At 43.8% G+C, this 16,319-nt stretch overlaps 1 protein-coding gene across 1 annotated transcript; it reads right to left on the bottom strand.

Moving 5' to 3' along the window:
• Positions 1 to 4,752: 4,752 nt before the first annotated feature.
• On the bottom strand, positions 4,753 to 15,946 carry rad23aa (RAD23 homolog A, nucleotide excision repair protein a). The gene is made up of 9 exons (XM_085157079.1): positions 15,666 to 15,946; positions 14,676 to 14,837; positions 14,352 to 14,554; positions 12,157 to 12,200; positions 11,486 to 11,613; positions 10,218 to 10,305; positions 7,927 to 8,057; positions 7,682 to 7,843; positions 4,753 to 7,572 (listed from the first exon to the last, which is right to left on the bottom strand). Exons 1-9 carry the CDS (start codon positions 15,729 to 15,731, stop codon positions 7,459 to 7,461), a joined length of 1,098 nt encoding a protein of 365 aa, XP_085013205.1. The 5' UTR covers positions 15,732 to 15,946; the 3' UTR covers positions 4,753 to 7,458.
• Between the last annotated feature and the right edge of the window lie 373 nt (positions 15,947 to 16,319).

Genomic DNA, 16,319 nt, shown 5'->3' with positions numbered 1-16,319 from the left:
CACGCGGCATCAGACGGGATTATTTTACCAAACGAAGGAGATTGTGCCTGGTAATTATTTTATCCTCCTGTAACTTTATTGTATAAAGAGCTAAAACCTCCAAAGTTTAAGGAGTAGTTCGTCGTTCTAAGAAGTGTTTGTCACCTAAAAATCAAGAATGTGGGAGACTGTCTGTGATTTGTTAAGCCCAGCGTGCGCTCCCGACGCAGGGAAACGGATTCTATCTGGGATACCTGCCTTGGCACAACACCTGGTTTGGCAATTCAATTCAATTCAATTTTATTTATATAGCGCCAAATCACAACAAAAGTAGTGTCAAGGTGCTTCATAGATACAGAGAAAAACCCAACAATCATATGACCCCCTATGAGCAGCACTTTGGTGACAGTGGGAAGGAAAAACTCCCTTTTAACAGGAAGAAACCTCCAACAGAACCAGGCTCAGGGAGGGGCGGGGCCATCTGCTGTGATTGGTTGGGGAGAGAGAAGGAAGACAGGATAAAGACATGCTGTGGAAGAGAGACAGAGATTAATAACAGATATGATTCAATGCAGAGAGGTCTGTTAACACATAGTGAGTGAGAAAGGTGACTGGAAAGGAAAAACTCAATGCATCATGGGAATCCCCGGCAGCCTACATCTATTGCAGCATAACTAAGGGAGGATTCAGGGTCACCTGGTCCAGCCCTAACTATATGCTTTAGCAAAAAGGAAAGTTTTAAGCCTAATCTTAAAAGTAGAGATAGTGTCTGTCTCCTGAATCCAAACTGGAAGCTGGTTCCACAGAAGAGGGGCCTGAAAACTGAAGGCTCTGCCTCCCATTCTACTTTTAAATACTCTAGGAACAACAAGTAGGCCTGCAGAGCGGGAGCGAAGTGCTCTAATAGGGTGATATGGTACTACAAGGTCATTAAGATAAGATGGGGCCTGATTATTTAAGACCTTGTATGTGAGGAGCAGGATTTTGCTCTCTCTTTCTAGTCCCTGTCAGTACTCTTGCTGCAGCATTTTGGATTAGCTGAAGGCTTTTCAGTGAGTTTTTTGGACATCCTGATAATAATGAATTACAGTCGTCCAGCCTGGAAGTAATAAATGCATGAACTAGTTTTTCAGCGTCACTCTGAGACAGGATATTTCTAACTTTAGAGATGTTGCACAAATGGAAGAAAGCAGTCTTACATATTTGTTTAATATGTGCGTTGAAGGACATATCCTGGTCAAAAATGACTCCAAGGTTCCTCACAGTGTTACTGGAGGCCAAGGTAATGCCATCCAGAGTAAGAATCTGCTTAGATACCATATTCCTAAGCTTTTCAGCGCCGAGTACAATGACCTCAGTTTTATCTGAGTTAAGAAGCAGAAAGTTAGCGGCCATCCAGGTCTTTATGTCTTTAAGACATTCCTGCAGTTTAACTAATTGGTGTGTGTTATCTGGCTTCATGGACAGATAGAGCTGGGTGTCATCTGCATAGCAGTGTAAATGTATGCTATGTCTTCTAATGATGCTGCCTAGGGGAAGCATGTATAATGTAAACAGAATTGGTCCTAGCACTGAACCCTGTGGAACTCCATAATTAACCTCAGTGTGTGAAGAGGACTCTCCATTTACATGCACAAACTGGAGTCTATTAGATAGATATGATACAAACCACTGCAGTGCAATACCTGTAATACCTACAGCATGTTCTAATCGCTCTAATAGGATATTATGGTCAACAGTATCGAACGCTGCAGCACATAGCAAGGCTCCAGATGCTTTCAGTGTGAACTCCAGACCGCCGACAGGTCTCGCACACAACTACCACGTGACGCATACTGCTCCGACGTGCTAAGGTCACTACCTGGGTTGCCTGGGTTACGCCAAGTTTTGTGAGGTGCTTTTGTGATATTTAATGGATCGGATTACTTTTTTTTTTCAGATCCAGTAATTTAGGTCAGGATACCGATACTGTATATCGGGTCAGTTCATCTCTAGTTACCACCACCTAATTCTTTGATACTGCCACTACTTTTAAATACAGGTATATAGCCACAGTCTGTGGCACCATCAGAGTGATACACTACATCACAGAGGTTCTCAGTTGGATTTAGGTCTGGGGACACTTATCTATGAGCACAGGTCCCAGTAAAGGCTGTTGGGCCACCCGCAGGCAGTCTGTTTCTGACACTCTGACCACAAACATAACAGAGGAACCCACCCGAGGGATTAATCAAGTTTTATCTAATCCATCTAATCTAACATGCACGAGTATCCTGTTGGAGGTGATACTGTAGCAGTGCTCCTGTTCTTCCCCGCATAAAGGAGCAGATACCGGTCCTGTCCAGCTCTTCTTAGGTAACACCCTGTCTCCTGGTATCCTCCCCACACTCTCACAACTTGGAGAAACTGCAGACCTGGTTGCCATAGGCTTACCTTGGAGGAGCTGCACGTTCAGCACAGGACTGTAGAAGTTTAGCCAAAAAAACAAAACTAGAGCAAAATCAGTGAGGAGGGATCAATGGTTTGTGTTTAGAACCAGCAAAAGCATTCCCTTCATGGGCGTGTGCACCTGGTGTCACTTTCATTTACACCAAAGGAGGTGAAATGAAATGGTTTCTGATTTCTAACTGGGGAGATTGGTGTCCTTGACACTTAACTGACTGTACTTTGTACTGTGATGCCTTTATTTTCCGAGCAGTTGACTTAGTATAATGCCACACTTGAGGAACACCGTAAAATTACATAGAACTGAAGAAATCTGGACATAAAGACGACCCATCATACTACTTTATGCTTCAGCACTTATGTGAGTATTCATTAATAAATGAATATTTACTGTTTTGGTCAATGTTAAATGCGAGTGACTCAAAACATTTGAGATTACTTTACAGGTGAATAAAAACTTCCACCTAACGATGCACTACTGTGGCAAGTGCTGCATCGAGAGGCGATAAAGAAGTGGTGATAAATGAGCCGTTAACGATCAAGATGTTTGTGAATTGTTGTCTTCTGTGGAGATGCAGTTTATCTTGTTTAGGACTACACACCTTTAAAGGACCAAATCTGTGCCAAAATGTGGATTCAGTGTCATGACGTTCTGATTGCAAAGGCAACTTGTCCTTTTGAACATGAACTGCATAAGCAGCAGGCTATCACTGCTAAGGTGGGACGCACCAGGACAGTTAGTTGGAATTTTTTTTAATGACTATCCTGCGTGTTCCCCGTGTTCCAATTGAGAAGCTTCGATGGGTGGACAAGTTTACAAAAATGGAAAACAGTTCCAGATGCCATTCGTGCAGCCGTCTTCACCACTTGGAGAAATGCTCCCACTCACCTCATGGAAACGCTTGCATCAAGCTTGCCGCAACAAATTTTTTGAAGTGATCAACAATAACGATGCAGCGACTCATTACTGAGTTGGAACTTTGAGTTTTGATTTGGGGTGTTTGCAGGTTTTTGAGGTGTGGTCTTACCAGTGTTGGGGAGTAACGGAATACATGTACCGCCGTTACGTATTTAAAATACAAAATATGAGTAACTGTATTCCGTTACAGTTACCGTTTAAAAAGGTGGTATTTAGAATACAGTTACTTTGTTGAAATAAATGGATTACACGGCGGTACTTCCCTGTTTCATATTGTGGCGGGTCAGGCCTGTTTGGGTTTTGTTTGACAGCTACGTTCTGTTGTTCCAGGCGGCGTTACGGTTGCCATGGTTACAGGGTGAGAGAGCGCCTTTTTTGTTGTGCTAAGCTAACAGGCAGAATGCTACAGGTATAGCTCTAAAGAATGTAGCATCATGGGCAGTGTAGTCCGTGCTGCAGGGAGAATGGACTGCCATACACGTTATGTGTCTGTGAGCGAGGGAGGGAGAAAAAGGAAAAGTACGAGCTGTCATCGAGCAGAAACGGGAGCTGGAAGCATGTAAATATAATAATAACCACTGCAGCCAAGAAGAGAGCCTGACGAGCCCAGTTGTAAGTAAGCTGTAAGCTAGTTTTCAGCTACGAGCCGACACGAACCCACCGTATTAGCCAGAGGTCCCTTTACTACGGTTCGGAGCCGCAGACCTTCAGTAACAGTAATAAATCACAGCAATAGTACATTCATGTAGTTGTAAACAGCATGATAATATATTAAGTAATCCAAAGTATTCAGAATACGTTACTCTCCTTGAGTAACGTAACGCAATACGTTACAGAATACATTTTGGGGCATGTAATCTGTAATCTGTAATCTGTAGTGGAATACATTTTAAAAGTAACCTTCCCAACACTGGGTCTTACAACTTCCTAACTTTTGATCAGCTGTAAAGCAGCATGTTTCAGTTTAAGCGTAGCTTTAAATAAACTGGATACTCAGAAAAATGTTTTGTCTCACTCTCTTTTCTTCTTGTTGTGTGTTGAAGCTCGAATTGGAACCTCGTTAAAATCCAACCACGCAAAATATGATTTTGAACAAGCTTAAACATTTCTATCTCAGTGGGTGTTGTGATTAAAAGACTATTTAGTGGATTAAGTGTGAAAACATGAGTGTTCATCCTTTCTGTTCTTTTCCCGTCCCGCTGACATTCCTCAGGTCTTGTGGTTGTCGACAACATTTCAGTTCACCCTCACAATCCAACATGCAGATGTTTTATGTGAAAACTATCAATAAATTCAGTATTGGCTGTAGTATGGAGCATATTTAACCACTAGGGGGCACCTCCTGACCAGGTGAGTGTATGATAGTGAGTGAGATCCATGCTGATGCAAATGACACACAGAGTCAGAGGCCTGAAAGACTGCTGATATTTAATGTAGCACAGCATAGTCTAAGATCATGTTGATGCTGTAGGACAGCTGTCAGTATAAACCGCCCTCACGCACACAGGATGAGACTGCAGTTAACAGTTACCGTCTCCTTGCAGACCCACATCAAGGTTGCCACACGTCCCCACCTCACACACCACAAACCGGGGCCCCGTTCTCCGCGTGTGGACGCCTCAAGTCGTTCAAGGTTTGCTGATAATTTGATGCGAGACCTGGACTGTTTTGGTTCTTTGAAGCCCGAGTTGTGGAATCCCACTTTTGCACTCGTTTTCTGATCCAAATGTCTCTTTAATCTTAACTGTATCTATGCATGACAAAAAAACCCAAAAAGAGCACACAGCCCATTAAAAGATAGACATCAGAATGACCATGTATCTTTTTAAGCACTAAAAATCCTAAATGAACCTGCAGAACTATTTTAAAGCTACGGTGCTGATTGGAGTTCCGGCTCCAGCTCCACGCACTGAGAACTTCATCCGAGGTCATCAGTCCTCAGAATGCTTTCAGATCAGATGAACTGTGCGACAATCCGCTCTGTTTTAGCCTGATAGCAGCATGCAGCTGGTTGTAGTCACCGCACACGTGTGAAGAACAGGGCCCGGGTCAGCAAAGCTTCAGAACAGTAATCTGTCGTGGGTCATTAGCCCGCACGGTGGGTATGATGGTGACGATGGATCAGATCTGTTCCTCACATTACTCCTCATCAGCTGCTCTGTGTGCACCGGTAGCCTCCAATCCAACCCGTGCGCGCCTGTGTGTTGATCAACACTACTGCAAAGTAAGAGCACGGCCTTATGATCGGCGGCAGGTGTGCAAGGGCCAACATCTCAAGTGAGTTTGACTCAACTTTAGTGGGTTTTTGTTCTTAATGATAACTACACACAGTAACAGGAGGCTAGCTAATCCGACTATAAAGGCAACAGCAGCATGTTTTTCTGCGTGGCCCTCTCACACTCTAACTGAAGACGTTAAACTGAATCTCCGCTTCATCCACGCTCCTATTTAGCCACATCACTTTAAACAGACCAGGATGATTACAGGTTATCTGCTCCACGAGGAAGCTGAAGGCTGATTTGATTTCCAGACTTTTCCTTTTATTTTTAGTGTCCGAAAGCTGATTTAGAAGGAAACTCAAATTTAAAAAAAGAAAAAGCTTTTGTAAAAACCCAGAGATGTTACTACACTGTAGCAAGGTAGTAATCAGACAATGGGTTCACTTGTTCTTAAAGGGGAACTATCATGCTGCGTTTTTATTCTTGGACTCTGCTAGAGAGGCGACGGAAGACTCGCAGCTCAAAATAATCCTCATCTTAAACTAGACTCAAGTTTCCCCCAAGAAACAGAAGATCTGAGCAGCAGGTGGGGACGCCCCTCTCTGTGACATCATACAGAGCCAAGAGAAGAAAAACTGCCTGAAAGTGATCATTTGCCTCATTGGCGCTCGTATAGACGCATGGACCGTTAGTTGAAACTCGTTGCTGTGTTTATTATTCCATAATTTTAACACTACATAAATATGACAGAATAAAGGAAAAGCGTAACAAGTCTACTCTAATGCAACCTGTCGAGTTAGGAAGACGCTTTAGATGACGCAGTCTTCTTTAAAACATAAATTCACTGCATTAGGTCATTCCTCGTTATTATTGTAGGTTTTTTCCTTCATGATTGTCAATGTAGAAGTTTGTCTCTCCGAAGCTTAAAGCCTCATGAGTACGAAGCGATGCAAAGCGACGGTGACCCGGCACTGCTAATCCTCGGCGCGTACACCTGCCACCACAAATTAACGCCGTGTTCTTACGGAGCGCACCGCAGATGTTTATGAGTCGTGTTAATTGGCACCAGAAGCTATCAGCGCACATAAAACCCTCAGATGTTTGAGTGGGCGGGCGCAGCGTTTGCAGGGACTCCTGATTGGGCAAAGCGAGGAACAGGAAAACCCGATTTGTCAGTTTAGTTCTCGTGTGGGCCGATGGTTCCCAGCAATGTCACGAGCAAGAACCAGTCCATCTATGCCAGATGTTGTTCCTCCACTGTTAGCTTGCAACAGCGCACACGAGCAGTTCACACACGCACAGACACACAAACGCGCTCACGCACAGATTACGTGCGGTGAGGAGTAACGTGCTTCCTTGCGGTCGCGGCTACAGCATTAACGAACTTAGAGAACGCGAGATCGATTACTTTTTCAGCTTAACTGTATCGCATCCATCTGCACAGGCATACGTGGACACACACGCAGACACACACTCTCACTGCCCCGCCCCTCCCTCCCCCACCCTAATGTTCACAAAGCGCGTCTAAAATCAAATTATAGATCTCCCTAAACAAACCCCACACATTCCATTGGAATTCTCGTGGATTTCATCTTTCTTCCACTTTTTTCTCTTCTTTAAAACCGCCCGACCTTCCTGCACACAACCGTCGACCTTGTGTACTTGTAATCCCTCCGAAACCTAAACCCTCCCCCGTCTCCCCTTCCCATCCCCCTGCCCCGCCACCCCTCTTCTCCCACCCCCCTCCACCCTTCTCCCGTCACTGGCTTCCCCCCCTCCTGTTTGGGATGAGCTGAGGTTGTACAGTAAAATCTGGGGGTGCAGTCTTTATGCTGAGCTGAAGAAGAGGGGTGAAGGGTAGGAGGGAGGAGCAGGAAGGCAGTGACCCTCTGCCGTTCAGTCGTCTTCCAGTCCCTGGTTGAGGAGAAAGTTGGCCGCCAGGTTCTCGTTCTTCTCGCAGGCAAAGTAGGCCTGAATGACCAGCGCCTCAGGGAAACCCAACGCTTTTAACTGCTCCGTCGGAAACATGGAAGAGCAGAGGAAGGAGAAGATGTTTAACACCAACCACCTTTCTTTAATTAAAGAAGCTGCCCATGTTTAGCCTTTACTCCTCGCTCACCCTTTCAATGGCTTCCTTCTCCTGAGGTGTAACCTGGATGTAGTTGACAGGCGCGCCTTCCTCCCCTGCTGCCCCCATCTCTCCAACCTCTGGTGCATCTCCCCCCTCTCCCACTGGTTCGTTCAACATCTGGATAAACAGCTCCTGATGCTGACTGATTTGCTAGTTGGGAGAGGAAAGAAAAGAAGATTGAAAAAGCTTCTCACGGAGACGAGCAGCAGCAGGATTCGGACAGGCTGTGCTACCTGTAGAAGCTGAGGATTCTCCCGGCCTAGCTGCTGGAGGAGAGCGGGAAGCAGGGCAGGGTTCTGCTGGATGGCCTGTCTCATGTGCAGGAACTGGGGCTGAGTGCGCAGGAATGCAAGTGGGTTCTCTCCTAGAGGACAAAGAGAAGGAGCAACAGTGAGAGTTTTGTCCTCTTTCAACATTTCCACCAGGAAACTTGTGCGAGCCTGCAGCTGTGACCCATGTGTGTGTTTGGGATTAGTTACATCAACAATGTTGCACACTATGACTGCAGCACGACCAGCTCACACAGCGAATCACTGATTCTTTGAGACTGAACAGCTGGGCTGCATGCATTCAGATCCACAAGAACCGTGATGTCATTTTAACACCACTCTAATTCTGCCTCTGCACCACCAGCTCTGCACATCACCAGCTCTGCACACCACCAGCTCTGCACACCACCAGCTCTGCACACCACCAGCTCTGCACATCACCAGCTCTGCACATCACCAGTGGCTTTTAAGTCAAATCTTGCATCTGCTCAAGCTGTCGTGTCGTCACAGGCCTCACTGGGCCATCAAACTAATGTCGTGTCCAAATTCATGGCTGCTTCCTCCTGAGGACGCATTTGTAGACCGATTACGTCACAGCGACGCGCCGAAGGCTGTCCAAATTCATAGACTCCTCCGAATGCAGCCGACAAATGCGTCCTCCTTTTCCCCGAATTTGAAGGATGGGTCGGGTGTGTCCTTCGTGGCCCACCATATCCCAGAATTCATAGCGCGGCCCAGCCAAACTCCAGTTTCCAACAATGGCGGCCGCTACTAAGTTTTAAAATTACTCTTACTAATCTTTCTGGGTCACAAAATAAACTTTTAACATATTTTCAGGTGAGAAAGTAGCTGTGTAAACATCAAATATCTGCTCGGTTTATCAAGATATCGCATATTTGCAAAAGTGCTTCGACGTTTTCGGAGACGTCTGTTACCCACCAGCTCGATAGCTCGCCGGGAGCTCGAGGGTCACTGATGCGGCCAAGAACAGCACAACTCCCGGCACATCATTTTCACATCACTGCGGACTTTCGCTGCTCGGATAAACGTAATATATAAGTCACTTAGACAACCTAAAATGTTATTGTTGGGCTTTTTGCAGTGTTTTGTTTGTTCGTGAGTAAATCGGTTTGGCTGAGATTAAAGTTATTAGATTAGATAAAATAAAACTTTATTAATCCCCCGGGTGGGTTCCTCCTTGGTTTTCACACAGCTGACTAAACGTCAAACAGAAAACTGATTAAACAGAAGTGTGAGACGGTCGAGAATTTACGCCAGTGTCCTGTTATATTTTAGATAGCAAGGAGCAGACGGCGAGTTTATTAAACTCCACCGAGACCGCGGTGACGCTAATCAGAAGGCTCAACCGTCACATTTCACGGCCGTTTACTTCCGGCCCACGTAGACCGCGAAGGCCGAGTCCTCAGGAAGATGCAGCCCATGAATTTGGACACGACCAAAGTCATTTGTCTAATTGTTTTTGAGGATCTGAAGATATACGACTGTGTACGAGTCACCCAGCCCCCCCAAAATGAACTGAGGAATCTTTTTGTTAGATGATGTAAGAATATAGTTACTGATTTTTAAAGGTCATCTTTTCTAGTCTTACAATTATTACCAAAATCCTTCCACTCAACCTCCTCCACAGCATGCAGAAATGATGATCTATTAAACACTGAACCCTTGATGTGTTATTAAACATTAAACATGAAGTCAGTACGTGCAGCTAAATATGAAACTTTATGTTTGTAACTGATGACTTCTCCCATAATCCCAAACCAGATGTTACAGCCTTGGAACAGGCTGCATAGTAAAGAGTGTGTTTCTATACATGCATGCAGATCCATGATGAGTCTGGAAATCAGAAAGAGGCTGCAGCTGAGCAGCAGGTCTGCAGTGATGTGATGGACGTGCAGGTTTGATGCCACCTAACAGGTTTAACAACACTTCATACAAGCCTGTGGTGGAGAATCGTTTAGCCACTACTGAGTCACGATGAGTCACGATGAGTCACGATGAGTCATCTTGCAGTGACAGTTATTAAGTGCAGCTCTGTCGACACCCCTGCAGCAGTCACACATTCCAGTGTTCTGGAAAAAATCTTATTTTTGACGCGAGACGTGTTTTTTCTACCTTTTAAAATCAAAGCTTACACGGTGCCAGTTACTGTGCTGTTTGTCGCACAGCTGACAGAGACGCACAAACACACTTGACACCATGTTTGTGTTTGGATCACAGCGAGTCGGATGCCCTACCTTCTGGTACAGACGGAGCTTCTGTGGTTCCAGATGTGGGAGCCTGCGCTGGGGGATTACTCTCCTGGACTGGGCTGCTGGGGATACCCTGCAAACAACGATACAACTGTCAATCACACCCACAGACATTTAAGCAGGCTGAGAGCATCAAAGTCTACGGTCAGTCTGCAACAGCCACGCTCTGTGGCACACAGGCATATTTCACTCTTTATATACACAACAACATCAACACAACAGCCACAACCAACAGTAGATATTCAAACACATAATTATAGTTATAATTACAGTTATAATTATAATTCATCTATTATTTCTTGCCCATTTTCACTCATAAATCAAATGCTACATTTTGTTAAAAGAATAAAAACCTAATCAAAATATTGTAGTTTTTATTTGACATCATGCTTGAGATTTATCCGCCATATTGGACATAACGCAAACCAGTTGCCGGGGAAATGTGTGGTTGCTGGGTCTTGCTGGATGTCTCCAAATACTCTACAAGCTGAGCAGCAGCACAACATGAGAAACTGACACAAACCAGAAATGGAGAACAATGACCTGTACAGTCAGAGCTGCGCTCCAGCAACATGTTCGGGAACATGTTGCAACTTTCACTTTGAAGGCAAACCGTCTCCGCTTCAGGTTTATGTTGCACAGATTCAAAACAGCTCCAACAGCAGCTGAACAGCACTTGTGTACACGTCTGTCACTTTCCTTCACACCAGGACAGCAGCTATGTGCTGCTGACCAGTCGATGCATACATGTCTTTCCCGGGGGACAGGTGGTGACTGACCAGTGTGTAGCAACATTTCCCCTCAGTACCAGTGGTTGCCAGATGGTCTCTAGGCCAGTGTGACTGCTCCCACTGTCACCATGAGTCCAAACTGGTTATTGGTCACGTGTTTGCAAAACCTCAATACTTTTCCTGAGTATTTCTGTCTGTTGGTCTGTTAAATTAGAGCTTACTGTAACTAATATTTGCAGAAATGCTCTTTGATCTCAGCCTTTAAAAGACCAACATGTCTGTCTGTGCTGCAAACACCTGACAGTGAGTCTTCTACACACAGAAACAGATGAAAGCCATTTTAGCCACACTTATGGCTGCTGTGGCTGAATCACTCATGCAAACATCTCCCTAGTGTCTCAGCGTCACCAGCAGCAGCAATGCAGCTACTGTGTTTTCATGCAGTATGCATCATGGAGAGTGACGCCCACCACCATGACTAGCTCGTGTTATAACCCCCTCCCCTTGATGTGTGTGACGTACAGTAAGAAGGTACTCCACGGCTCTGTGGGGGTTGTTGAAACTGGCCCGTAGCGCAGCCACAACTCTCTCCCTTTCATAGCCCATAGACATGATCTCCGTCAGCATCGCCTCGTACTCCGCTCCGGTCACTGAAAGGGCAGATGGAAACGTTTGAAACAAAAATCGTGTGCTTGTTTGCAAATCAACACATTTTTAAAAAAACATCCTCTGAAGTTTCATCAAACATGACAATTTATCGTACTGACAAATTAAATCCAGTTTGTACGATCGAGAGACAACTTTCAGACTCTTTTACCATGAAAACACTGAAATAGCATCTCAGCAAACGTTTTATTACAACATGGATTTAAATAGAATCACTTTACGCATACACTCCCCTCTCTTATAATGGGAATCCCCCATCACTCGTAGGCACAACAAGAGGCGGCTTGCGTTTGTCAGAGCCTAAATATAGAAATGGCATGTAGCACACTGCAGCCAGTTAAGACACACTTTTACAACAGTAACAGCTTCTGGTAGCTCATGTACGCGTTACACAACACAGTCTATTGTCAGTCTCTGTACAGTTCACTTTTAACAGCTACTTTTTAAATAAATCTATTTCATTAAGACAGGCGCCAGCTGCTTTTGTCCGATCCTGTGATGTAAGTCTGATAGCTTGCTTTACCTACCCAGCGTCGAGGATGCATCCAGGCCCTGACTTCCACCACTGGAGCTACAAAGAAGAAAGTTGGAGCGAGGGAAAAAATAGGAGGTGAGCTTGGTGATCAACATCTGTTCCATCCAATTAACAAAAAAACAAACAAACAAACAAAATCATACAGGCAAACTGGATTAAAACACATTTACAAAAAACAACAACAAAACCTTCTCAGTTGCTTCTAAAAGCCTGTGGACTTGATGTCCCACAGAAAGTCTAAAATATTATATTCACTCCTATACGCTTGGCCTCGGTGCCTTTCTTAACCTTCCTCACAGCATTAGCAATTAGCCAAGAGAGTCCGCTGATCACGTAACGTCAACAAGCGGACATTTCTCAAACAACCACAAACTTCACAAAACTCAAAAAACACAAACTCTGGTGTAACTTCAGACAGTTTTATCACCAACAACACTGGAGATAAAGCAAGTTCAGATTAGTCAGGAGGCTGCTGCGTTAAACTGACTGACTACGCAGGTAAGCTAACATTAGCTAACATTAGCTAACATAAATACAACACAGTTGGTTGTATGGTTTTAATGCCCATACAACCAACTGTATGGCTCAGTCAGGGAAAAACTAGGGTCAAGCTTCGGATTTCTTTTGGGTAACATTAGCTAAAACTTGTTAGCCTGATTTCAGGCATAAACACTAGACTTGAACTATCGTGTCTATAATTAACCCAAAGCACAGGGAGGCGATCTTTCTTTTAATGTAATTATCAGATAACAGTATAAATTTGATGCTACTTGATTCCAATACCAGTTGTAGCTAGGCTAACTGTAGCTTTTTTGCTTGCCATCGTTGTTACTCCCAAGTGGAAGTCCGAGTTAAAAAGCTTTTCAAATCACTAAATGAGTTATGATGCTAAATTATTTATTATATCACATAATGGTGCATAGTAAGTAACAGTAATAATTAGTGGTACACAGATAGTTGGGCAGCTGCAACTCTGTTGAACAGTTTATTCAAAGCCGTTGTCAGTATGCAGATTTAACTATACGCGAGTCCAGAACATACAAGCAGGTCGATTCCTGCTCAGACACACTGGAAATGTTTAAAATGGTTTTATTACAGACTAATCATGCACATCTCTTTTTCCAAGGTATGCCTGCTAAATACAAAGCATAACATTTTGGTTTGTAATTTAGCTAACTTATTGACAAACATGAAGCCTAAGAGCAGCTGAATGACATAAAAGCACAGGATGACACGAGACAGAAAAAGGGATGGCTCGCTTGTTATCTGCAGCTGGTCTTTGACCAAAAATGACAGGATTGATTTCCACTATAAATCTCACTCTAAGAGAATTTATGTCTTTGATGGTGATTCTCTCAAATTGATAAATAGATTTTTTTTTAGTCACCAGATGAGGCAGCCCAACCAAGACTGTGTGCATGGGAAGCGCTCCAGTTATGAGTTACGTGCTCGGGTTAAAACCCTCCCTATTCATATCTTAAAAGTTATCAGTTGTGACTCGAACGAGTCCTATAATATGTTTTATTACTAAAATGTAATACCTACAGTTGTTTTCATTATTCATTAATCGAGCCGACTGGTTTCTAACAACCACAGACGGTCGGCTGTATGTCAACAACCAGGCAGATATCCACTTAACATGATAAACAGAAGCATTAATCAATGGCTGATCAGCTTAGAGAATTAAAAAAGGAAAAAGAAATGACTAATTTATGATTGTAATTTCCCACCAGTTCTTACAGCTCTAAACATTTCTCACTTACACGCTTACATTACATCATCCAGTTTTCTCCTTTATCAGAGTAAACTTTAATGATCAGCATGGCCAATTATCACAGGCAATATTTGCCATTTTTAAAGCTATTAGAATTATTACACTTTTTTTGACACATTTCCCTATAAAATAGTTAAGAATGTGCAGGGCTGGCTCTGATGCAGGCCTGAAAAGAGCAGGAGGCAGGACACAGGATGTACAATTGCTAGCCGGGACTTTGCCTACACTCTTCTCACACTGGCACAAATTAGGTGCATTCAGAAACCAGACAGACTCTATAATATGACACTGGCTGGTTAAAGGCTGTTTAATGTCCGAGCTGTCCAGACCATACAATTATCTCCACTTAGTAGTGTCTACACGAGTTCAGCTGGCAGTGCAGAAAAACAGCTTTAGTAATAGAGAGAGTGTACCTAGCTGGTTGTTGTGGTTCTGTGGCTACGGCACTTGACTCCTCTTTGGCCTCCCCGCTAGGAATGGGGACAGCTGCAGGGGCAGGGGCTGGGGCTGGAGTTGGGTTTGTAGTCGGGGCAGCTGTTGATGTGGAGCCAGAGTCCTGTACTGGGGGTTTGGGTGCTTCTGAGACTGATGGTGAGGCTGCAACTGCAGGCTTAGCCTTTTGTTTATTTAAAAAAAAAAAAGTGCTATTAGACTATCAACATATTGTTAAATCTGTTTAACAGGAAAAGAAGCCAAATACACTGATGTCACCCACAAGTATTAATTAGGAATCTCACCTTGGACACCATCACTACAACAAAGTTCTTCTCATCAATTTTGTAGTCCTTAATTGGTGTGTCATCTTGCAAAATTTTCCCAGCATATATCAGCTTCTGCCCGGACACAGGAAAGTTGTCTTTTCCCCTTTCTGCTTCTATCTTCTCTTTCAAGGCCTTCACCTAATAATAGTAACAAAACAAGAAACAAAAACCACCCCAGGACTCATTATCCATGACATGTCTTCCGGTGCTTGTAATACCAGAGGTTTAATATTAGATGACCGGCTTTCCTTCAAGTCATTACAAAGCAGGGAGTCATCCTAGCTGACTTCAGCTTTAAAGTTAGGTCTCCTAATGCTGTAAAATGCAGTGGTCTATTTCACACCTAGTCTATTACGTGTTTACTAAAAACTAAATTTTGGAATGTCAGAAGAATTATATCCACTGAGAGTATGCTCGTACTATTTCATTATAACATATCACTTAACAATGGGCCCTGCAAGCTACACCTTCGGATGTGAGGACATGCTAATAGAGTCAGTTTCTGAGTGAAGCTAATCGCAATTGGCAGTGTCATAGGCGTTAGCATTAGCAATCACGAGCGTAGTCCACAGCTTGCGTTCATCAAAAAATATTAGATTTAAATCCTAACCCATATCACTCTTTAACAAAGAGTAGTAGCCACACCCGCGAAACAATATTTAAATGATGAAAAAAGTCGTTTAAAACTGTGTCGCTATGACTTTGATAATGGGCTACTCTGCTAGCTAGCTTGCTAACGCTAACTCATCACAGAAGTGAGGCGTCGCGTTGTTTTGCGGTTTCTTGTGGGTTGCCTCTTTGTAACGTGTGCGACTATTGCGAAACCTCCAGTCGAGTCTAGTTGTTAGTCGTTCTTTAATGTGTAATATAAATGAATGGGAAGCTGTCGGGTCTTCACGCAAAGCCAAAACACAGGTCCCGCAGCTAGCACCGTTAGCTTAAAGCACGTTAGCTATAGCCACTCACCGTTTGTTCGGGGTCTATCTCAATCTGAATAGTCTGCTGCTGCAGCGTTTTAAGTGTGATCTGCATGGTAGCGGCGACTGACGCTGGGTCAGAGGTGCTTCAAAAGGAGAAACAGTTGCTCGCTAAACAGTTAATTTGTTTTTAAAGTTGGCGTTTCGGGTAAGATAACAACTAGCCGAGAAATGTGTGTATCCATGAGCATTCAGCAACTCGCCATCTTTGGTGACAAGTTGGTGGTGCGGCGAGGAAAGCTCCGCTGGAGATCTCGCGTTCACGTGCTCTGCTCCGTGACTATGGCAAGCTATGGGGCTTCTATCTCCACACAGTCATTTTGAATAGACAGCGTGTCCACATGAGATAATTATTATGAAAATATGGCCAATTAGAGTTACAACAGGTTAAAGTCAGAAAACTTCATGCTATTGTAACATTTAGTTTATATTATCTGAAATGTGACAAAACAATAACATTAACGAACTGGTAGTTAAATAACATGGTCAGAATTATATGAATCTTTATATGTCTGTTTTGTTGCAAATCAATTAAAATAAACAAAAGAAAATAATCTTGTGATTGGATCACGGCAACTGCTACAATAGTGAGCACCCACAGACCTTTTTAAGCAGCAGCTGTTTTTGTATGACACAGTCTGTA

Source organism: Neolamprologus multifasciatus, chromosome 4 (genome assembly GCF_963576455.1).
Source record: "Neolamprologus multifasciatus chromosome 4, fNeoMul1.2, whole genome shotgun sequence".
In the NCBI taxonomy this organism is placed as follows: Eukaryota; Metazoa; Chordata; class Actinopteri; order Cichliformes; family Cichlidae; genus Neolamprologus; species Neolamprologus multifasciatus.
The sequence above is the reverse complement of the archived record's forward strand: the minus strand, read 5'-3'. Positions and strand labels throughout refer to the sequence as shown.